General features: G+C 33.8%; 2 protein-coding genes and 1 long non-coding RNA gene across 12 annotated transcripts in view; 2 read left to right on the top strand and 1 right to left on the bottom strand.

The window, feature by feature from the left end:
- Nucleotides 1–5,933: 5,933 nt before the first annotated feature.
- On the bottom strand, nt 5,934–12,862 carry LOC147405698 (uncharacterized). 4 transcript variants are annotated; one of them, XR_015176030.1, is made up of 11 exons: nt 12,544–12,862; nt 11,774–11,844; nt 10,057–10,131; nt 9,631–9,668; nt 8,914–9,019; nt 8,532–8,800; nt 7,953–8,051; nt 7,661–7,814; nt 7,253–7,330; nt 6,702–7,133; nt 5,934–6,135 (listed from the first exon to the last, which is right to left on the bottom strand). It is a non-coding gene; the product is annotated as an uncharacterized LOC147405698 (long non-coding RNA). The 4 variants fall into 4 exon arrangements; XR_015176028.1 differs by having other exon boundaries at nt 5,936–7,133; XR_015176029.1 differs by lacking the exons at nt 11,774–11,844; nt 12,544–12,862 and adding an exon at nt 12,350–12,482 and having other exon boundaries at nt 5,937–7,133.
- A 391-nt stretch (nt 12,863–13,253) lies between these two features.
- Nucleotides 13,254–14,803, top strand: LOC147405697 (uncharacterized). The gene is made up of 4 exons (XM_086432728.1): nt 13,254–13,395; nt 13,491–13,624; nt 14,040–14,126; nt 14,214–14,803. Exons 1-4 carry the CDS (start codon nt 13,254–13,256, stop codon nt 14,298–14,300), a joined length of 450 nt encoding a protein of 149 aa, XP_086288854.1. The 3' UTR covers nt 14,301–14,803.
- Nucleotides 14,804–21,669: 6,866 nt separating this feature from the next.
- The window catches only part of LOC147405693 (uncharacterized), a 68,391-nt gene continuing 65,647 nt past the window's right edge, over nt 21,670–24,413 (top strand). For 2 of the 7 annotated variants that reach the window (XR_015176025.1, XM_086433505.1), the window contains exon 1: nt 21,670–24,336. Coding sequence is in view for 6 of the 7 variants with exons in the window: in XM_086433505.1 (XP_086289631.1) it covers nt 22,615–24,336 (1,722 nt within the window). In the remaining variant the exon portion in view is untranslated. The remainder of the gene's footprint in view (nt 24,337–24,413) is intronic. The other 5 variants (XM_086433503.1, XM_086433504.1, XM_086433499.1 and 2 more) reach the window with 4 other exon arrangements.

The raw sequence follows: 24,413 nt of genomic DNA, 5'->3' as shown, positions 1-24,413 counted from the left end.
TTCCTCTTAATAGGAAAATATTCTCCAAGAAAATTATTCTCTTACTATTACCCAGCTCACCACCTCTCGATATCAAAAACCAATTGTCTTTATCATAGTTTGCTGGGTGCAGTTAAATACCGGCAACTCTTTTTTGAAAAAAAAATTATCTTTTCAACAACAAAAAAAATGTTCCTATCTAAGTACCATTCTGATACCTAAATAGAAGAAAACTCTAATTTCAAGGTAAGATTCTCACTTGTTTTAGCAAATTCGGTAAGTACCAAATAAAATTTTCTATCGAACATTATAAAACAGATATATAGGTACCTATTGAATATAACTTTTTCATGTGAAGGGCTTCGACTCAATTAGAAGTGCTAGGGTAAGAAAAGCAAGTAAGATCAAAACTTAAAATCCCCATTAAAATATTTCTAGATGCAAAGAAAAGAAGAAATAAGAGAGAGAGAGAGAGAAAGGAGAAGAAAAAGAGAAAGATTCGATATCTTTAAGTGTGTCCAATAAGTAGTAGAGGTAAAAGCAAATTATTAGGTGTGTGCAAATGATTAATTTAAAGTTAAAGTAGATTTCACAAGTAAGTGGGTGCATTGAGCTATTTCAATGCGTGCAAATAGACCCACCCTACTTAAAAACATATTTAATCTATATAATAAAACACAACTAAGTTACTACAGTTTTGTATTTTTTGAGGTGGGAATAAACGTTCCCACAACTACAATTTTGTGGTTGGACAAATCTCTCATTGACCTACACCATAATTTTTGTCTTTCTTCTTCATTTATTTTAATTTTATTATATATCCTTTTTAACCAACTTTTTTATTTTTCATTTTTTACCTCTTAACTTCCAAAATTTTAATAATATCCCTCCTATTTTATTTTTTCACTTTTACCCCCCTTAACCTTCAAAGAGGATGCCCGAAGAATTCTATTATGTAAATAAGTACTATTCTTCACAGATACATAAAGAGAAATATTATCCTTACAAATTTAGTAATATTGAAAGTCTTACTAAGAGTCGTTTTGCTCAATTGGATTATCACATCAACAATCCATCATCACAACCCTCTAATTTCTTCAAAAAACTCAAATCCAAAATAAAAAAACATCAAAAACAATTTCTTTTGAGTTTGATCCAAAGTTTTGAAAATGGACGACTACCAACTTACACATAACTCCCAAACTTCAAATTGAAATTCAACAGTAAAAAATAACTTTTTTTAAATTTTGTTTTTTCAAAGTTCATAGAATTTTATCCTCTACAACCCTGAAGTATCGGATCATGTTTTTGGATGCCACGAGGTGAGCCCAAGGACCCTTAATGATGGTGAAAGCCTTAGTAACTTAGTAAGGCTAGTCAAACTCATAGATAAAAGATTATCTTTAGGCATAGAAGTAATCTTTTGTGTGCTATTTTGCACTAATATTTTCATATGAGAAAGAAGTATATTATATCAATTATTACCTCGTAATGAAATATATCCCATGAGAAAATTAATCCTTCCCATATCACTTATTATCTTTAATGGTAATAACATTATATGCTTGGGTATCAATGCCTTTTGTTCTTTTCTCATAGAAAACTCAGTCTATAATTAGTGACATAATAGTGAATAATTGGAGGATTGAAATCTTTTATCATAATAACTAAATGGTATAACAGTAAAAAAAAAATTAATAAAAGATTTTTATTGTAATAATTAGTGGTATAGCAGTGATATTTTAATATAAGAAAAAAGTGTTTCATGGCAATTATAGAACCTATAATGACTAATGATGGGTATGTTTTATTACCAAAGAAAATGGGTTGGTTTTTTTTTTCCATGGAAAATCAAAATTTTCATTGTTTGATTAGATCTTTTTCATGAAAAATGAAATCCACCCTCATCTAAAAATTCAGCAAATTGTGGATTTCTTTTTTTATGCCGATGGGTAGGAAAATGAAATCATCCTCAAATTTCATCACCAACAAAATCCTACACTGCGTTTGGATAGAGCTTCTTGACGACTTCTGCTCTGTAGGGAGTTAGCAAACATTTGGATAGGTTTTTTCTCTTATACGGATATATTTTTTGCTTTTGTTGAAAAGCTTCAAAAACCTGCTCTTGCGTGGAGATAGGGGCGGATTTACAGTGGGGGCCATTGCCCCCAAAAGAGTTTCTAAAATCGATAGGGAGGTATTAATAATTTTTAAAAAAAATTTAACATTCTACTGCTTTGCCCCCACAGAAGTTTTGAAAATTTATCTATTTGTAATTTGCCCCCACAAAATTTTTTGACATTCTACTGCTTTGCCCCCATAAAAAATCAGAAAATTTTTTTATTTGTAATTTGCCCCCACGAAAACAAAATCCTGGCTCCGCCCCTGCGTGGAGAGATTGGACTTTTGCTCTTGCACGGAGAGGTGTATCCACGCAGGGCCTAGTTTCCTATTTTCTTCACCTTCTCCGCCATGATCAGGGTCATTGGTGACCTTCACCGTCACCGTCAAGCACCACCTCTCCCTCTCATCCCACCCTATTCCCTCCACCTCTGCCCATTCCCTAGCTCTGCATCTTCTTCTTCCTCCTCTCTCTCATCCACCTCATTCTTCTTCTTCTTTTACTTTTTTCTCTTGTATTTTTCTTGGATTTTAATTTTTCATGTTGTTCATTTTCCCACCACATTTTTGAATCTCTAAGTTGAATACTAAGGTAAAACATTATATGTTAGAAATAAAATACAATGTGTTACTTAGAAAAAAAAAAAAAACATGGCCAGAGACATTTAAGTTTCTCATCTATATAATACAACACAATTGAGTTGTTATAGTTTTGTGTTTTTTGAGATGGGGATAAACGTCCCCTCACCTAGAGTTTGTGAGTGTACAAATGTTCCATCAACTTACACTATACTTTTTTACCTTTCATCTTCACTCTCTCTAATATTTTTTATATCTCATCTTTAACTTATTTTATTATTTTTCACTTTTTATCTCTTCACTTCATTTTTTTTTAATAATATTCTTCCAATTTTATATTTTTTCATGCTCTTACCCCTTTAATCCACAAAAAGGATTCCCCAAACTCTAGCATAAGATAAAAGTCAAGGATATGTCTTTGAAAACAAAGTGAATTAACTCTAAATTTCACCAGAATATAGAGGGGTTCTTCAAAATTACATATTTCACTTATGATGCACTTTCATCATTATATATTGCATAATGATGAATGCACGCTGAAAATCATACACAATCCATACGAAATTGATGTGGCAGGGGCACATAATTACAAATCTTTTCCTTGTGTATCTCGAAGAAAAAGGATCTATGATTTTGTGCTCTTACCACGTCAACCGCGTATGATTTATCACAAGCATTCATCACAACTCTTATATATTATTAAAGTTTGTCAGTGTCTATGACACGGAAAAATTCTCTTTGGGATTAAAGGAGTAAAAATGAAAAAATAATGAATGTAGAGGAGTATTATCAAAAGAGGGGAGAAGTCTGAGACGAGGAAAAGTATTCGTGGGCATGGTAATAGATAAATGGCGTGGTAATATCACAACATCCTCGTATTTACTTGCACGTCATCACTGGTTTAAAATGAATCAACTCGACCGGTTTAAACAAGATTCTTTCGGTTCAAATCGGTCGATCCAAAAAACCCAAATCGGGTTTAAAAACCATTGAACCATTAGTTAATACTCGACGGTCTGTGTCGTCTTCTTCACCAGTATTCATTCTCAGTCTCACAAAGGTTTTCAAATTTAAAAACCGCCTCGTCAAGATTTCAAAAATCAAGAAAGAAATAAAGATAAATCTCCGCCATTGTTGGTAGCTCAGAGGGAGAGAAAGAGAGAGAACCAATCGATGATTGATCGAACTTTTCTTCTTCTTCTTTGAATTTCTCTGTTAATCTTGTTAATATGTAAGCATTTGCTCTTAATTTAACCATCAATGGGGCCTAAGAAGCGAGGTTCCGCTGCTATGGCTTCTGCTTCCATCAAAGATGAGCGGAAGCAAAATGTCACTCAATCTGGTGATTTCGATCAATCTGAGACTTCAATCGAACTTGATTGCGAGGAAAACCTAACCTTTATTCGATAGGAAAACAACACCAATCCTCTAAATCTTATTGAAGAATTGAATCTCTATTACACGACCTCAGCAATCACCTAGCGAATTAAAGGTTTAATTTCTGTTAAAATTGCAACCCTAATAAATGATCTTAATGAGAAAGAAATACAGTTGAACGATGCAATCGAATCTACAAGAAAAGCGATTTCTTTGGTTCCAAATTGGATCGAGCTTCTTCATTTCTACGGTAATCTACTCTACATTGCTTCGAATGATCGTAAAGGGTATGAAGAGGTTATTCAAGAATGTAGTCGGGCATTATCAATTGAAAATCCCTACGATCCAACAAAGGGTAGTTTGGAGGAGGTAGATGTGCGAGAGGCTAGTGTGGCAGATGTAAAGCAGAACCTTCATTCAATTATTCAAAAATCCAACATTGCTTTGATATCGATTTGGATGAAGCATCTTTTGACTGAATCGAAGGTTGGGTCGGTTCCCACGAAACTGATATTGAAAGACCCAATTGGGCTTATGTCTCTTACTAAGATCAAGAAACCAAGAAAGGCAATTGAAGAACAGCTTAAGAAGGAGATTGTTTCTGCATCAAGGGAGTGGAGAATCTTGCAGCAGCAAAGCTTGGAGCAGAAACCTATTTCACCCCAATCGAAGAACAGCGAGGAGGAGAATAAGCGAGTGAGGGGTCGTCGTAAGAAGGAAAATTTAAAGAATATTATCTCCTCGGTGGTGAAGAAGGATTGGGTTCGATCATATTGGAACTCTTTGAGTTATCTGTGCATTATATGATATTGTTGATGCACTAAGTGAATCAGAAACAGAGACTCAAAGTGAAGCAGTTGATCCTACTTGTCTGAGAGTTGCTCTAAGCAAATTTTATCCTGATAGTAATTTCTTCCAAGAGGTAGATTCACACAAATGTGGTGGTATCTCTCGCTGAATTTCCTATTTCACCTCTAATTGGCATCAACCAACTTTCCTGTCTTTAACCCATGTTCTCTTTTATTGAAATATAACTAATAGGTGTAGTACCATTTGACAGGCACAGATGAATGATGCTTCTGAAGTATTGACAGCAATCTTTGACTGCCTCCATATGTCATTTGCTTCTGAATCACGTAAACTCCATGCTGAATTAGAAGAAACCAAATGCATAGGTTCTTGAGATTGTTCAAGCAATGCTTGTATGGCACATACTCTTTTTGGAATGAACATCTTTGAGCGGATGAACTGCAATAGCTGTGGTCTGGAATCCAGATGTCAGAAGTACACTTCATCTCTTCACAACATCAACGCTAATGCTCTTTGAACAATGAAGGCATGTCTCATCACTACAACAAAAATGGAAATTAGGAACGGTTTATATCCGTTCCTAAATGACTATGAAACGGTTGACCGACCGTCCCTAATCGAGGCGTCGTTCATGAGTTTAAACGGCTGGAAGCCGTTCTAGATGTAAAGATTTGGAACGGTTAAAAACCGTTCCAAAACTCAGAATTCGGAACGAATAAAAACCGTTCCAAATCTAAAAACACTAACAAAAAAATAATATACCTTAGACATCGATTAAAATCGGATGTCTATAAGACTGATGTCCTGAGACTTTAGGACATCAGTTACAAACCGATATCTAAAATTATCACAAACTGATATCTAAACTTTAGAAAAAAAAATAGAGATACGCCCATATGAATGGGATTTGACAAAAAATGTGGAAGCAATATTTTAGAGCACTTATAAAACTTACCAAAGTAGATCGAAGGGCTTGTCGAAGACTAACTGATTGTTTCTTTCACATTAGATACTCTCTCGAAACAATTTGTAGTTAAAACTTTTACGTTACGCGAGTATGATACTAATAAGAACATAGAGCAATGAATTGATGCTAATAATGGCAAGGGCCATTACCTGATGGGTCACGAAGACAATCTCAGATTGGAATGGTACAATCCAACCCCTTGGCAGCGTCATCGAGGAATGTCATTGCCATTCCAGTTGCAAGCCTGGTGTGAGCCTCCAATGCTAAGCACTTCTCAATATCTTCATGCCAGTTAATGACACCTACATTCGCATATAGATAAGAAGAACAATTGATGACCAAGTTTTTGAGAAAAATGGAGAGTACTGTGTGGGATGGCCAATATTGTGAGTGCATTGATCTCTGCATCCTTTGCATAGTATCTTATACGAGGAGACCACATCAATTTGCCATTATTTATCCAATAAAGCAAGGCTTATAAAATCAAAATCATTTTACCATTTTATCAATTTAAGTAATTTATCATTTTTTTACTAGAAGTTCCAGCAGACCAAAATTTGACAAAAATTAACCATTTCATCATTTTTTTCAATGGGTTTTAAAAATAAATAAAATAAAAAATCGTATACATCTTAGTTCCTAATAAGGTTCTGTATTATTTGATTTTTGGCATTTTAACTAGAGGCACTTAAACGAAGGTTGAGAACTGTTTGGTTAAGTCTGGATCATACTGTGTAAAGCATGTTAACTTGGTTACTGATGCAAGTGAAACACATAAATATTAAAATGAAGTCATGAAAGGAAAAAAATCAAAGAGAAAACACAATAGAAGCATTAGTCTATTAGGATATAAAACTTAGATTAGTACCTGCATTCGATGATTTAGTACCTCAATTGGTCCTTTGGGCTTCTTGAACGATGCTGCACACACTTATAATCCAAAGCATTAGGTGAGGATATTGGAAATTTAACTCAAACTACACAGATGCACTCAATGAAAGGTTGCATTGAATACACACGATTACAACTTACTAAGGAGAGCTACTCTCCAACACCTCGAGACGTGTGACACATTTGACAACAGTCCTCCGACTTCACTTCGCTTCCCTCTCCAGCATTGGATTTGGGACTGGTCATTCATTCCATTCCTATTGTTCTTAGCTGGGATGTGAAAAGATCCCACAAATGGCACCAAAGATGTGAGGGGTAAACCTTCCTTCAACACTTCATCAAATGTTACACACATCTCAAGGTCTAGAGGCAAGATTATTTTTCCCCACAGCTACAAAACTGTTGCTTTCTAAGAGAACAAGTAGAATCAAAATACTTATAATTTGAAGTAGAAAATAAAAAAATTGTAAACAGAAACTAACACAACCAGCAACATTTCTAGTCTAATGAGCTCAATGCCTTAGTTACCATTGTTATCAGCAATTTCACAATAAGAATGAGGTGATTTCTGGGGCATCTTCTTCCGCATTTTATGGTTGCTTGTTCCTACAGAACCCAGTATCAAGGATATTACCATTTATAAGCAACCATCAGATTCCTAACAGTGAACACTAAATATAGCACAAATCAATTCCCTGTAAGAGGTACAAGGTCATTGGTAAACCATCCATGGAAAAAAACCTAAAAGAAATGAGGGTTCTGTGAGATTTTACACTATTCTAAACTCTAATTGCATGAACATTAAACCATTCTTAAAATTAAGAGCAATGAATCCTGAAAAAAAATATATATAACAAGGAAAACCCGAATTTATTAGGTCCATATAGACATATAATGAAATTGTTTACAAGTTACGAAGAAATGAGTAATGCCTACCTCTGGACCCTCCAATTGGACAGGAACATAGTAGCTCGCATCATGTACAACTGCTCCATTTTTAAACAACTTCAGAAGGGCCCTTGAACCCCTTCCTCTACATCACACCACTAATATTAACTCCCTATTCACTAATCTCTGTGAGATCACCACCCTGATATAATACATGTGAGTCATTTTGATATGTAGGCCACAAAATGAAAAGAGTAAAATTTTAATGGGGACATTACAAGTGCACATGTATTATCATCAAATAACTTGGAGATTATTCTAGTGCAATATAAATACTTACAGGAAGTCAGTCAAGGTCATGCTGCAATGCAGTCACTTCTATTGCTTTCTCATATCGTGTTGCTTCAAAAACAGATCCAAATAATATGTTATGACGTACCTAAATGGGTATGATTTGAATCCAAGACTTGTAACAGTTAGCAATTTTATAAAGTAGAATACAAATAACATGCAAAGCCATTCCATTGAAGTAGTTGAAATGATTCCAACACCACGGATCCTACCACCCACAGTGGGAAAACCATTGTGATATGAGCAACCAAAATGTTTATTGCTTATATGGTCATGCTTCCTACACCAAATATTTTGGAGTCATCCTACTTGTACTGGTAAGTAACTGAAGTGGTTAAACTGGTTCCAACACCATAGATCCCACAATCCATATTGTCGAAACCATAGTGATATAAGCAACCAGAATATTTATTTCTTACGTGAGCATGGTTGCAACATCAAGGATTGTGAGATTTACAGTGTTAGAAGATTGGAAGCTACAAGATGAATTAAATATGAGAGCTATCTAGCTACCATATTCACCTTCAAATAACAACATAAGAAAAACTATAAAAATATTGTGACTCACAGTTTCATTGAAAATCCATGAAATTTGTGGAACATAAGCAACAGTTCCCCGACTAACGACACTTGCATCTGCTATTGGAGGCAATTCCCCAAGCATCGCTGATGCTAATGATGTCTTTCCTTCTCCGGTACTACCAACAATTGCCACAAGGCTACCAACCAGTATATCCATATTGAGATCAATACCATATTTATTTTTGTATCTCAGAGAGCATAATGAGCTTCCCAAGGTACACGGCTCCACTGAGAAACAAAAATGAGATCAATCCCCTGAAATATTTGAGAACTGTTATAATCAGGAGTGAAGAAGCTACATAAAACGAATATGGTATTGTAAAAATTTTCCACAATTTAGTAGGAGAAACAATAAGTCATTCCCATACCAAATGACTCCCCATGCAACCCCATTACAAGGGCAAGGACACACTTTTGCAAACTTCTCAGCATCACTGGAGTTGACTCTTCGAGATATTAGATCATCGTAAATATCTGTGATGGTACATGCATGTCATACCATATTGGGAAACATTTGAAACTACATGAGTTGGTACAATTTTCAATTTACCGAATGTAGCTGGAAAGAAAAGTTTGTGAAGCTTGATGATAGAACACGAGGATTTATACGTATGGGATTTAAGTTGTACGAAAGCGATTTCAAAATTATTGAGAGAGGGCATCATAAGTGCACAATTGATATTAGCACAAATCTAAGAAACAAGCATCCCAAGAAAACAAACTAATTAGTAGAATATCCATACAGAAAAATCCATTCTGCCATATCACAAAATTTCTAAATAGTAAGTAATGAAACAATTAACAGAAGTAGTGCTGGAGTGACGTCCTATCGCACATCTTGACGTGAAAGTAGATAGGAATCATAGATGCTTTTACATTCATATCTCGAGGGAAAGCATTTATCGTTCCCATACACTTTCACGCCATATTTATTATTATTTACTTATCAAAAAAATAAATAAATAAACTTTCATGTCAGGGTGTGCGATGTGAGGTCCAATCTTGAGGTCACTTCGGCATTATTCTTAACCACAAATTGAAGATACGACATCCAAAGATAAAACTAATTAGTAGAATATTCATACTGTGAAAGCCATTCCTCCCAAATCCATGTTAGTGGAACCTAAACAAATCAACAAGCACGTTCAGTCAGTTCTAACTAAGAAAATGTTGCATATATACATGTATGCTAGAGTTTACTTTGGTATATAATAGATAAATATGAGGAATATTTTGGAAAAGAATGGAATAAAATTTCAAAATAAATTTATATTTTTTGTTCCACAAGTTGTGTGCAATAACCAATCATCCTAATATTCAAGATGGAAATGAAATCCCAGAACAAAAAGTAGTATATCAAGGGCAGGTTTTAACAAACCGTACCCTGAAAGTCAAATAGAACAAAGGGGGTAAGTCATGGAAATGAGCCACTTGGATTATTGTTTCTAAGACCCAAACCAGCAAACAAACAAAGGGATAGTATTCCATTTGAATAGAGGGCATGAGATTACCTAATTAGCTTACACTGTCCATTAACTATTGATGAGCTTCCTTTCTTAGGCTTTTGAAAGCTTCCCTCTCAATGCCTATAGGAATTACATTTCATAGATGTCAAATACAACATAAAAAATAAAAATAAAAACAAAAAATAAACAGCTTACTATTTTAGAAATTTGAAAATATATGAAAAAAATGAATGTAACAAAAGCTTCCTTGCAATTCTTTCAAATAATTCACCACTAGTCACACATTCAAGAATCACATAAATCTTGATGAATCCTATCTAGAATGTCACATGTACAAATTGATTACATTTCATTTACAGAGACAAGTTGAAGGTTTTGTTGGATATTATATTCTCAACATAAACATGATCTACTAAAAGAATAAGCTCATATGAATTTGATTAACGTTATGAAAACTGGATTACTAAGTTGAAATATCCGATCATTATATTTGGTTCGAGTACTTAAATAGCATACCATTGTATGGTTGAGGACTGGATGAGCAAATTAGTTGCGCAAGAACAAACTCAAAAATTCAACAGAAACTAAATAAACAAAAACAAATTGAACTACCAAAGATTGTGATCCGTGAATATTTCACAATGGCACCTGTGTTCAACTCAGATCGCACATCAAACACCTAGGATCCTGTTTTAAAACATTTTTGTATAAGAGAATGCTAGAACACCTGTTATAGATTTTCTTATTTCACAAGATTTCGAAGATAATTACAGTTTAAGAGTTTCCCATTCATAATTGGAACTATTCTATAAGCTTAACAAGAAAATGAGAACAATTGAGATAATGGGAAGGCAGAGCAACCAAACTTTTACAATTATCTTTCGAAACGAAAAGCAATAATACAGTATACATTGTTAAAATAAAAGCCTCCCTTGTTGGATTCTTTATGTGAACTAACAACTAATATGATTTAGTATGTTTTCAAAAAAAAATTTTTGTGTTTCAATGTTGTAGACACATTTAAATACAGCTAAACCAGACTTTTCCATAACTCAAGGTCAGCTTCATGTACCTAAAAGCCTACATAAATGTAACTTGCTTTAATCTTTATAAAATAAAGCAGAGTAAAAAACTTCAAAGCCACTAATAAACCAAAAGAAAAAATATATACACACAGACCCAATAAATGAAAAAACCCTAACTCACAAAACCCAAATGCCAAAACTTTAGAAATCATCAAAAGCCAGAACACCCAGATTCAAAAAAATTTATCTCAAAGCAAGTAAGGCAAAAAAAATACTTGGGAGTTCAAATCCAGCAATAGGCTTTCGTTGCAGGTCCAAGCCAAGACTGCAAGGGGTCATGGGAGCATTCTTCCTCAATATTTAGTAAAAGCGATGTCAAATTCTTGTGCTGGATTTTGGGTAGGAAAAGTATGTAGTGCTACAAAAACACCATTAGTGATTGGTGTGTGGAACCATAGGCATTATGTGGTCCACCCATAATTCAATCTAGACTGCTTGATCAGACCAATATATGATAAAAATGATAGGCTTGTTGTAATAACAAATAAATGAAAGAAAGAATAGCACATTGTATAAGTATAACACACTGCAATTTCATAGGCAAAGAATTCATGATTGAGAAGGATTTTGAAGGCAATTTCTTCATCAATTAACTAATAAAAAGAAACTAAAGTATGCATATGCATCAGCATACATAGATTATATAAAGTGATCTCTTGTTTGCAAATGAGACACACCTTAGTTTTGATAAAACAGTGTCCTTGAAAGCATGAACACGCTTGGCTTCTGAGTATACATGAGCAGCCCACTGAGACATACAAAATGAAACCAAAAAAGCTCAATCAGACAAGACATTGTCGTCATCGTCATCTAAAAGCAGTAACGACTAAGACAATTATGCTTAGTTCACATAAATGCTCAAGGGAAAAAATCAGATAAATATGCAGCTCGATGCTATTCTAATATATTTAAGGTTATTTGGACGCAACTCAATGTTACTTTATATTTATATAGGATCAAAGCTATTCAATTTGCCATTTGAAGAAACACTCGTTCAGATTAGTTCTAGTGGATTTGTCTCATATACCTTGAATCTCTTTAGATCCAATTAACGCACATTTTCATGTTAAATCCATGTTTGATAAATAGAAATCATAATTAGATAAATCATTAATGCACATTTTCATGTTAAATCCATGTTTGGTAAATTTCTATATCTTTTAGAACAAAAACAACTAGAAATGTTCGATTTTTATACATAAACCACAGAAAATAGAGAATAAAGGGTAGAATGCTTGAAATTAGGATCATACATCGAAAATCGATAAGAATCCTTCTCAGATCTTGAATTTTTTAAAAATTATTGGATTCTACTCAGATTCGGCATTTCCCTGCCAATGAACGAGCCTGGAACTTGAAATTCAATAAAAAACATTGAAAATTTAAAAAAAAAAAAAAAAAAAAATCAAAAAGTCTATAAAATATTTTCACAAATAAAGAACCGTACCTTGAAGATTGTTAGAAATCCTCAAATAGAACTTGAAATCTCAAAGAGAAAGCAAAACCCTAGAAAAATTTCTCTTCGCACCCATGCATTGAAAGTCTGAGACTGGTCGAGATAAAGATAAAGCTTCGTAGGATTTGAGGATTTGAGAAATCGAAGAAAACTTGATGGAAAGAGAAGATGGAGCTTCATTAGATCTAAGAAACAAAGAAGGAGCTTCGTTAGGGTTTGAGAAGGAAATATCAGATGTGAGAAATTGAAGAACAATATGAAAATCGAAGATAGAACTTCGTTAGAATAAAAGAAACACAGTGAAATCAAAGAAGAGTTCATCGAAAACGAAGAATGAGTTTCGTTAGGGTTTCCCCCACTCTCGTACTTGTTCGAATTTGAAATTTGAAAGGCATTTTTGCAGGTTATGGATCTAAAATCTGATATTGAGAAACGGTCCATCACAGAGAAACGGTTCAAACCCGTTTTTCATAAAAAAACGGCCATAACCCGTTGCACAATTTTGTTCCAAAGTCACTATTTTTTTGTAGTGCATATTGAGAAATTATTCGTTCATAATCATCAAATCACTTATCATTTCTGTAAATAGGAGAAATCTTAAATTTGGAGAGTTACTGAGATTGTGGACTTGGTTATAAGTTTTTGTAAAGTTAATCTATGGCACACTCATATTTTTTATTTTATTTTGTTGGGCTCAGATTATGTCCGCAGACAGCTCTTTTGATGAGCTTTTGAATCTTGTAGAGACTGATCAGCGATTAGCTTGTGACCCAGAGACTGGGGGGTGTGGAAAACTAAACTATAAACATCGTATTCTGTCGAGACCACAAGTGTTCACAACGGGTAAATTGTCAAGTTGTTGAGAAATGAGTTATTCTGCTATAGTGTAATGATTTTTTGTCAGACATCCACAATTATAACTGCTTCTTATCTTGCAGTCTTGGGTTGGCAGAGTGCCCACGAAAGTGAAAACAACATATCTGCAACATTGGCAATCCTAACCACTGAGTTAGATATTGGTGTTGTGTTTCGTGGTCCAGATCCTGGGAACAAACGTTGCCTGGTTTCGGTGGTATGCTAGGATAATCCTCACATATTTTGATTCAAATATTATTTAATTTATTCAAGTTCTATCATTTGTTTCCTTAATAATCTTTATTGATTTACTTTCACTTCAAGGCCTGAAATAAGCGTTTCAGCTCAAACAACTCAGTCCTAATCTGATAACAATATTAAATTATGTGGTTGAACAATTACATCTACGTGTTTGTATGTATTTATCTATATTAAGAACTGGATCAATTATAATCAGAAGTTTAAAAGCAAAAAAATGTGTATGAATCACATTGATTTGGGCTGGGTCCAACATGCCAATTGTTGTTTTTCTTTGACGTGTATTTTGAAACTTGATTAATCGTGTTTGTGTTATAGAGAACACACCTCTTATCAATTATTTTGGGCCGTGATTGTTAGTTTGTAATTCGTAGGTTTGCTATTCTGGACTACACTATCTGTGCTTTCTTTATAATCATCAGTATGAAAGATGGTTCATGTATGACGACCAAACTGTCAAGGTAAAAAAATTCATGCCTTCAATTTTGTTCAGTTCTGTTAGTTATGTCCTTTTACCTGGTTTTTCTTATCGAATTTGACTCATCCAGGTAATGGGCAGTTGGAAAGAAGTTCTCACCAAGTGTACAAGGGGACGATTACAACCTCAGATTCTTTTCTTTGAAGCTGTAGATTAACATTTTTACTTTAATGCTTCTCTCATAATCTGCTCGTTAATGATGGCTTGGCATTCATTCTGTCCATGATGATGCATCCTTGGTGAAAAGTTTTGTACTTGTGTAAGTGATTCTTGTGAGAGCAAATGCTCTCTAGGAAGAAGACCAATGTACTATATACGAGGTTTTTTGTTTCAAATTTGGAAAATAGACGACAGAAGAACTCAAAGTTTACGTATAGGTATTGAAGGGAAGTGCAGTAACCACGAGCTTTACTCAGTGTGAAGGCACAAACAGAGCTTATTTTGCTGACTTCTTAACATGTTTGGCGATTTGTTAATTGCATGTATACAGCATAGTCCCATACAAAGAAGAACAGTTTTACTGTATCCAAATGGTCTCATGTAGATTGTTTTCATTTGCAGAATTAAAGAGTTTTTTGTCCATAGAAAACATTAGAGCCCCTTGGGTCTTGTCATAACTGTAGCTTACAAATGTTATGTGTCAATATAATGTCAATGCCTGGTAAATCTCTCTTTTTTCAATAGTTGGTGTTGGGGAAGATTGACAGAAAAATGATTTTTTTTTTTAAGAAAATGTGATTTGTAGGTGTATGATTGCACATTTTACAGGAATCACTTTCCTTGAGATGATGATATTCCACTTGACAGGAAAATATTATCCAAGAAAATTAGAATCCAACCCCCCACCCCCCAATTAGGGGTGTCAATAGGTTGGTTCTGGTTTGGTTCCTAAGGAACTTAGAACCATAACCATTATATTAGTTTGGTTCCGATTTTTGTTGGTTCTCGATCTAGTTCCAAAATAAATGAAACAGGAACTACCAAAAATCACGAGTACTCATCGGCTCCAGTTCTCAAGAATCAAATGACAAAAAGAGTATTTCAAATCATTATAAAAAAGATTTCCTTTCAAAAAATTAACATATTATCAACAAAAATTATTAACTTAATCATAATTTGTTATACTTAACATACAAATTAATTACTTTTTTCAAAAATAAAAATTTATCTTTGTTAAAATTTTAAAATTTTTTGGCTGAGAGAGGGATGAAATGGTATAGTTCATTTGTTGGTGGCTTGGAGGATTAGAAGCATGATTTTAGCTTTCCAATTGGCTGTTTTTGCATTAAAAAAATCAATCTGATTTATTTCGTACCCTTCGCTCGATGAGAAAATGGGTCAGATTCTACAGGATCAAACCTATGGGACTTAAGGAATGATGGAAGGGAATAAAAAGAAAAGAGAGGGAAAGAAAATAGAACTACAAAGTAAATAAAAATTAAGAAATTCAATATGAAATTAAGTAGAAGAAAAGAACCCAGATTCCAAATAAACAAATTAAAACTCGAAAAGGATCTTTCTGATTCTCGAAATCAGAATTTCGATCAAATCACACATCGCAGTATACGAGGCCCTCTAATTCTTTAAGAGGTTTATCTAAAAGATTCAACACGGAACAAAAAGGACAATATACAGGATGGGTAGAAGGCGTTGTGATCCTTAGCTCGATCCCATGTCCGAAACTACGGGATATAAAGATAAAATAATCCACCAATCCCAGGGATCCATAGGATTAATTCTGAATCCAACAATACAATAGAAGCATTTGAGTTGTTTAGTCTTAGATCTTGTATTTAAGATCGTATATATCTAGATCAAGTCTGATCTATATGCAAAAAATATATATGCACTAGGAGCCTCATTCTTTATTCGGCTCAATCTTAATTGAGGAATTTTATATAACATGCATTTATTTTTGAATAAAAAATACCATAAATCATCTATAGTATGGAAAGTAGGGGTGCAACTTGGTTCGGTCCGGTTTGGTTTGAGGTCAAATTGAAACCGAACCAACATAGGTTGGTTCCACTAAATAAGAACTAAAACCGAACCAAATTCCATTGGAATCAAAGCAACCCAAACCAAATTAAAGCCGGTTTGGTTCGGTTCGGTTCCATGGATTACAAATATTTTATAAATTATAATAATATCTTTTAATGAAAAATAAACATAAAATTTCATATGATAAATCACAAATCTATCCATAAAAAGTCATTAGTTTATCCATAAAAGATCACTAATCTATGTACTAACTCTTAAAATAATTCATAATAATTATTATATACATATATATATTTATTTCTTGCATAGGGGGTTCAATTATCGGTTTGGTTCAGTCCTATACAAGCTTGATCCGAAAACCGAACAAATTGATTGGTTCTTCTTTTTTGTAACCTAGAACCGAACCGCAACTTGTTCCAAACCACCCGAAAGCTATCAATTTGGTTCGGTTCTCGATTTGAACCAGACCAAGTTGCACCCCTAGTGAAAATAAATGACAAAATAAATTGGTGTTGAGTACCCACGGGTACCCATTGGATAGAACCTAATTGTTCCAATTCCTATTGGTTTGATACCATTTTAGACCCAACTCTAATTAGTTCCAATAAAAAGCAATTCGGACTCAGGGTATTCAATTCCGGTTCTAATTCAATTTCGGTTAAATGAGTACCCATTGACACCCCTACCCCCTGTAGAAAATATGAATTTATTGATAATTCTTGGATGAATATTACAAAAGCCCCAATAGGGTATTTATAGGCATTACATCAACCAAGATATATGAAAACTACCTAATATAAATATTCTAGAATATCCTAATTGATATATTATAAATATCAATATATATTTTAGAATATCCTTCATCACAACCTTCCATTTGTGTGAGATACACTAACAATGATACAATGTATCTCATGCATTTTAATAGAGTGCATCTTATTCTCTAACACCCCCAATACTAAAAGCCAACTATCCTTATGATATTTGCTGGGTGCAGTCAAATATCATCCATTGCTCAAAAATCATTATTTTTGGATTTCAAATCTTAAAAAGTATCGTGGGATCCACATGGATTATCATATTGGCAATCGAACACCCCCACAACCTTTTAGATTTCATGAAAAACTTCATGGTAAAAGAAAAACAAAACAAAACAAATTTTTTCTAACTTGATCAATGGTGTTAAAAATGGACGGCTACCAAACACCCAAATTTAAAATTAAAATACAACCATAAAAAATAACTTTTAAATTTTTTTTTTTAAATACATAGAATTAGGAAATATGACAAGATGATCTTATTAGGAAATTTCAATTCTTTACCATGGGTAGGAGAAGGAAAATTCTCTTATTATTACTTATGTCATCAGCACCACATGTCAAAACGGTGTTGGTCTGTGAGCAAACAATCACTCAAATTACACGACCTGCATTGGACAAAAGGGCCACCACTTAATTGACTTGTAAGTGCAATATATTATTTCTTCAAGATACAAGTTAGAAAATCAACTGTTCTCTATGGATGTGGATGCTATACAAATAAGATTCCATAACAAAATATGTTGAAGCAGTTGATGATTCATATGATGACGGCAATGCCAGCGATGATGAATGTGTAAAATACATAATACATAGCAAGTACACAATAAAAATTCTGTAATTTTACCCAAAGGTTAAATTTTGAATTTGTATTTGGATGTAATAAAATAGACTAGCTTTTCAAAACCTTCATCGAGTTTATGCATTCTTAAATACTTAAAAAACAATTTCTATGAAAACTAATATTCGCAAACCAAATAGAGTTTTTTTTATTTTTATTTTTTATATTAAGATATGAATTTATTCATCAAATGATAATAAAAAAGATTGTGTGAATATGTCAATTTTTCTATAAAAATATACACAATTTATTATAAGCAAGTTAAAATAAAAACAATTAATCCTTACGTTCCATTTTTATTTTTTTTTATTCAATATTTCTTAGGGTTGTATACAAGAAAATGAAACTATGATCAAATGTAAACGTGGCAAAAAACAAGAAAAACAAAAATATAAGTAAACTGCCCAAACATATTTTTGACGACCCCAATTCCTACAAGCCAAACACACCCCCTATGATTCCTACCAGTTGCTTGCCTACCCAACTGAGAATCCAATATCTAACTCCACTGAGTTCAATAACGAGAAGACTGACCAATAAAAAAAAAGGAGAAATTTACCAAAACTATGCAATTTTCATAATTAATTACCAAAACGGTAAACTGTAGCAATTAATTCAGAAAACGGTAATTTTACCATTTTCAGAATTATTTTATTTTACAAATCGGTAAAAACAGTAAAATACATTTTTTTTTCAAAAATACCCTTTTTTAATTTTGACTGAAATTACGAATTTCCCCTCTTTTTATCGTCGAATGAAGTGCCATCAAGTAAGATTTTCTCCTCTTTTTACCATCGAGCAAAAGTGAATCGAAATATTTCCTTGGATTTTAAGTTATTGTGAAGGTTATAATTGTAAATGCATATAAAAAATAAAAAGGGTATTTTCGATACAAAATATTTACAATTTATTGCTTTACTGTTTTGGTAAAAAAAATTAATTCTGAAAACAGTAAATTACCGTTTTCAGAATTGATTTGTACATTTTACCGTTTTGGTAAATATTCAAAATTTGGTGCATGTTTTGATAAATCTGCCTAAAAAAAATACATCTCTAAAAGAAGAATTTTTTTTTTTTTTGTAAAAGCATTAAAAACAAAAATTCTTGCACCACTACCAGCCAAACACACCCCTATTCCTACTAGGCAAACCTACCTCAAACTGAGAGATCAGTAAACCTTACTTAACTAAGAGTTCAATAACGTACAATGAAGACTGACAACCCAACTACCAGCCAAACACACCTCTATTCCTACTAGCCAAACCTACCCCAAACTGAGAGATCAGTAGCCTCACTTAACATGTCTGCATGTCCTCAAAACCTAAAGTTTAGACAAAAAAACACATTTTTTGCACAAATTTTTTTATGAATCATGTTGGAGTGACCTCAAGTTAGAACCTCATATCGCATTTCTTGACATGAAAGTGGATAGGAATCATAAATACTTTTTCACTTGTATCTCTATAAAAAAAAATATCTATGGTTCTCATACACCTTCACATCAAAAAGTGCAATATGAGATTTCAATCTAAGGTCACTTCAGCATTATTCTCTTTTTATAGACATAAAGTATAAACCATCACAAACAAAATCCCAATTAAGATACCACCATTTTTCACAAGCAATTTTTAGCCAAATAAAAAACACCAATTCCAAAACATTCAAGCAACCTGATGCCCGCATTTAAATTTAATCCAAATAGAGGTATTTCGGGGGAGAAAATATTTACAGAAAACCCTCACACTGAACAATTCTACCCAAATATCCATCAAATTTCAACGTTATTATATCCACCAAACACCACAAGTACTAGTACATACATAAAATATAGTAATACCATAACTGATTAATGATAATGTTCACCCAACTAAGATAAAACTTGAAGAACAAATTCAAATTTTGAAGAACCCTAGAAGATAAACTTCAGAAATTTGACAAAATACAATGTGGCACAGCAAGGTTTGGAAAAAAAAACACCCTATGGAGATAGTTGTAGATAAGTTTGAGAAATCTGACCAAATTACAAAGTGGCACAACAAGGTTTAGACGAAAAACAACAGCCCATAGAGATAGTTAGAGATAAATTTGAGAAATCTAACAAAATAGAGAGTAGTACAAAAACAAGGTTAGGGAAAATAAATAACTAATGGAGAGAATTAATGTAGAAGCCACATAGATAAACTTTAGAAATCTGAAAAATACAAAGTGACTCAGCAAGGTTTAGGCGAAGAAAAAAAAAAAACCTAAAACTAAGGGGTATACTTAAAGATATAAAAAACCCTAGAAAGAGAGAGAGAGAGATGTTTAAAATGGATTTCATGAAAAAATTCATATTGAAAAAAAAAAAATTTAATTAAATTTTCCTTGATCCCAAGGTGTTTAAAATGGATGGCTACCGAACTCCCAAAATTTAAAATTAAAATTTAATGGTGAAAAATATTTTTTTTTTAAATTCTGAAAATTTCATTTTCCACAAGCCCGTGGCATTGTACCATGTTTTCGGATGCCAAAATGTAACTCATGACCCTTAATAGGATTTAAGTTGGTTTTAACAAATATTTGTTTGTAAGGTAAAATAATATTAAATATTACGAAAGTAAAAAAAGAAGTGTTGAGTCTATTGGAATTGAAATCAAATTTTACACTAGCAGAAATATTTTTTGTTTTTTTATTTTATTTTATACAAAAGATGCTTTTTATTTTAAAGAACATTGTTGGAGATACTCTTAATGCTCCCAAAAATGACTTGATATTATCCTCTACTTAAAAACATATCTGACCATTTAAAGTATGGAAAATTACTTAAATATCCTCGTTGGTGGAGGGAATTCTTTCTAATTAGTCACTAAGTTTTAGGGCTTCTCTTAATAAATAGTACATTTAGTAAAACCTCTCATTCTAATCAGTCCGCAGACCCACGTTGAATCTACTCTCATTGTTCAAACTCAACGTTTTCATCCAAAAAAATTGGATCTTTGATTAAGTATGGTTTGTCTAAATATTCTCTCAATGATGGATTTGGTGGTTGCTTGTGATTTTATTTACTAGTGATCTTATCTTTTGATGTTGTATTTTGTTTGAAGATGTAAAATTTATTAATTGATTAAAATAAAATTAGGGATATTCAACGAGTCAACCCGGCCAATCTACCAAAAATTATCTAATTCGGACTAATCCAAACTCAACTCGATTTTAGAATATTAAGCTTGGGTTAGTGAGCTTAGGCCTGATGGTCGGGTTGAGGGTTCTATCACTTTGGTTCAAACTTAGATTCACCATCCAACCTGCCCAGGTTGCAGCCCTACTTAACACATCAAAATGTCCACACAAACCTAAAATTCAGATAAAAACATTTTCTTTGTACAAATTTTTTATAATCCTACTTTATCTTAGAATAATTAACGTACCTTCATCAACAATTCCATAAGATCCAAACAATCAAGTATTTATGATAAAATTTGATAAAAAAATTTAATTACAAAAATCCCCATAAATTAAAAAATCTCTACAATTAAAAGACTTCTTTTATAATCAACTCATGACTTTGGCCTTGCACGAGGGACTAACATAAATATCCAGAATGTCCTCATTTCACTTATGATGCTTGCCCATCATTATATTACTAGAGTTTACTTATGCCTACGACATGTGGACAACTTCTTTGAGGTTAAGGGTGGAAAAATGGTAAAATAATAAAGTTGAAGGGATATTATTAAAAAACAGAAAGAAGATGAGAGTATTATTGAAAAAGGGGTTTGGTTATATATCCCTGTAAACTTATCTCCATTGCTTCAATTCTATCTATGAACTCCAAAAATTACTCAAGTGGGTGCAAATGGCCATTTCGTTGTGTGCAAATAGCCACCCCGAATAGGCATAGATTAATGGTGTGGTAATATCAAAAGTTTCCTTTTTTACTTGCACGTCATCATTGCTTTTAGAGGAATCAACTCGACCGGTTTAAACGAGATTGGTCGACGCCAAAACCCAAACCGGGTTTAAAATCCATTCGACCGTTAGTTAGTACTTGGCGGTCTGTGTCGTCTTCTTCACATAGTCTCATGTCTCACAGTCTCGCAAAGGTTTTCAAATTTAAAAACCGCCTCATCAAGAATTCAAAAATCAAGAAAGAAATAAAGATAAATCTCCGCCATTGTTGGTAGCTTAGAGAGTGAAAAAGAGAGAATGAAATCGCATCTTGTTTAAATTTCTCTGTTAATCTTGCTAATCTGTCTGCGTTTGTGGATCAAATTGAGTCAAAATCCATGGTTTTCGCTCTCAATTTAATCATCAATGGAGCGTAAGAAGCAAGGTTCTCTTTCCAGACCATCTCCCTCATCTACTGCTGCAGCTAGGGCTTCTGCCTCCATCGAAGATGAGCGGAAGCAAAATCTCACTCAATCTGGTAATTTCGATCAATCTGAAACTCCGATCGAATTCGATTGCGAGAAAACCCTAACCTATGTTAGAAAGGAAAACAACAGCAAAGCCCTAAATCTCTTTGTTGAAGATTTGAATCTCCGTTACAAGATCTCCACCGCTGACATCCACCTCTTGGAAGGTTTAATTTCTGTTGAAAGTGCAACCCTAATTCGAGATAGTAATAAGAAAGAAATACATTTGAAGGATGCAATGGTATCTGCAAGAAAAGCGGTTTCATTGTTTCCAAATTGCATCAATTATGTTATTTCTACGCTATTCAACTCTACTTTGCTTCAAATGATTGTAAAGGGTATGAAGAAGTTGTTCAAGAATGTCATCGGGCATTATTGATTCAAAATTCCATACCAGTGTCTGGTGTAGCACATAATATGAAGCCGGACCTTCATTCAATTATTCAAAGATCCAACATTGCTTTGATATCGATTTGGATGAAAAAGATTACTGGGGAGAAGGCTGGGTCGGTTCCCACGAAACAGATATCGAAGGACTTAATTGAGGTTGAGCATAATGAGAGCAAGAAATCGAATAAGAGAATGGAAGAGTTCAAGAAGGATATTTCGGTTCCCACGAAACAGATATTGGAAGACCCAATTGAGGTTGAATTGCGTAATAAGAGCAAGAAATCGAATAAGACAGAGGAAGAGCGTAGGAAGGAAATTGAGGTTCGTGTCACTGCTGCAAGAATCTTGCAACAGCAGCAGAAATCTACTTCACCCCAATCAAAGAACGAGGAGGAGGAGAATTACCGAGCGAGCGAAAAGATTGACCCCTCGGTGGTGGTGAAGAGGAATCGGATTCTATCATATTGGAACACTTTGAGTCTCAATAAGAAGCGAAGTTTGCTCAAAGTGAGTATTCACGATCTCGAGGCCTATTTCAAGGATGGATTGGAGATGCAAGTTCTGTCAAAAGCTCTATCTTTTGGCAAGGCCAATGGGAATTGGCAATTCTGGGCTTGCCCAAGGTGCAATGAGAAATTTGCCAATTATGATTCACTAAAAAAACATGTTCGAAGGGAGCACGTGAAAGTCCTATCGATATCTGTCTTACCTCAAAAGGTTAGAAATAATTGGGTTGCCATGATTCTCAACGGTCCATGGCTTCCAATAGATATTTCTAATGTATTAAGAATTCTTGAAGGATCAAAAGATACATCAGAGTCTTCTCCTGATAAGGGGAAGGTAACTTATCTTGAATGTGAGTGGCCACTTTCTAATGATTCCGAGCGTATGGAGCTCCTTGAAAAAGTTAAAATTATGCTTCAGTTGCTTCTGAAACATGAATATCTTACTGAGAGACATATTACTAATGTGATACAATTCACCATGGACAAGATACAACATATCCCTCACATTGGTTCACGGGTTCTTGACATTGGCTTGGAAAAAACACTGTTTGGCTTATGCTTCTTGTCACCTTCACAGCTTAAAAAAATCCTCAAATCCTTAGAAGAGCTTTCTGATTATTGTGGGTTAGGAAGAGAGAAGGATAGCACCATAGATGATGAGACACACAGTGTCACTCAGGAATCTGAAATCAAAGAGGGGATCATTCTTCGTGGCGGTTCTTTATGTTTCCTTTTGGAAGATAGTGCTGATTGCGAGGCAGTGTTAACCTGGATATTAGACGGTCCTTCGAGTCAGGAACAACTAGCTTCATGGAAATGTCCAAAGGACGATAAAATACGTTGTGGAATGGAAATTCTGCAAAAAATCAATGAGGAAAATTCCCTCTTACAGAGCTTATGCGAGAGTAAATGCGAGCAACTGAACCGTGAGGTAGCTTTGGAGACAGTTGAGAGATTCTGTCTCAGAGAGTGTAAGGCAAGGGTGAAAGCCACCGAATTTGTTTCTCAAAGTTACGAGGTAGTCCTCCAGAAGCAGAAAGAAGAGCTTGTTGAGAGGAAGAATGAGTTTGAAGCTGTATCAAATGTTCTTAATGAAACAAAAGGTCTCAAAGTCTCACAATTTGGATATGAGGAGTCTTTGATGGGCAAAGATGAGGATTGGAGAATGCAGGACTTACTGTATCAAGCAGACACTTGCATAGAAACAGCATTTCTGAGACACAAGGATCGGTTCTCCGTAGAGGTGGGTCTGTTGGTAGTTTTATCTGCAAAACTTAAACCATGACTTGTGATCCATGCCATCTTATTTTAATGACATTA

Source organism: Akebia trifoliata, chromosome 3, assembly GCF_017979445.1.
Source record: "Akebia trifoliata isolate Shusen 1 chromosome 3, ASM1797944v1, whole genome shotgun sequence".
NCBI lineage: Eukaryota > Viridiplantae > Streptophyta > Magnoliopsida > Ranunculales > Lardizabalaceae > Akebia > Akebia trifoliata.
This window is presented reverse-complemented; position numbering and strand designations above follow the sequence as displayed.

What these genes read in the sequence shown, in the direction of transcription:
- LOC147405697 (XM_086432728.1), top strand. Translation starts at nt 13,254, where the DNA reads ATGTCCGCAGACAGCTCTTTTGATGAGCTTTTGAATCTTGTAGAGACT. An exon ending in AACGTTGCCTGGTTTCGGTG is followed by an intron (nt 13,625 to 14,039) that starts GTATGCTAGGAT and finishes TGTAATTCGTAG; the next exon opens with GTTTGCTATTCTGGACTACA. An exon ending in ATGACGACCAAACTGTCAAG is followed by an intron (nt 14,127 to 14,213) that starts GTAAAAAAATTC and finishes TGACTCATCCAG; the next exon opens with GTAATGGGCAGTTGGAAAGA.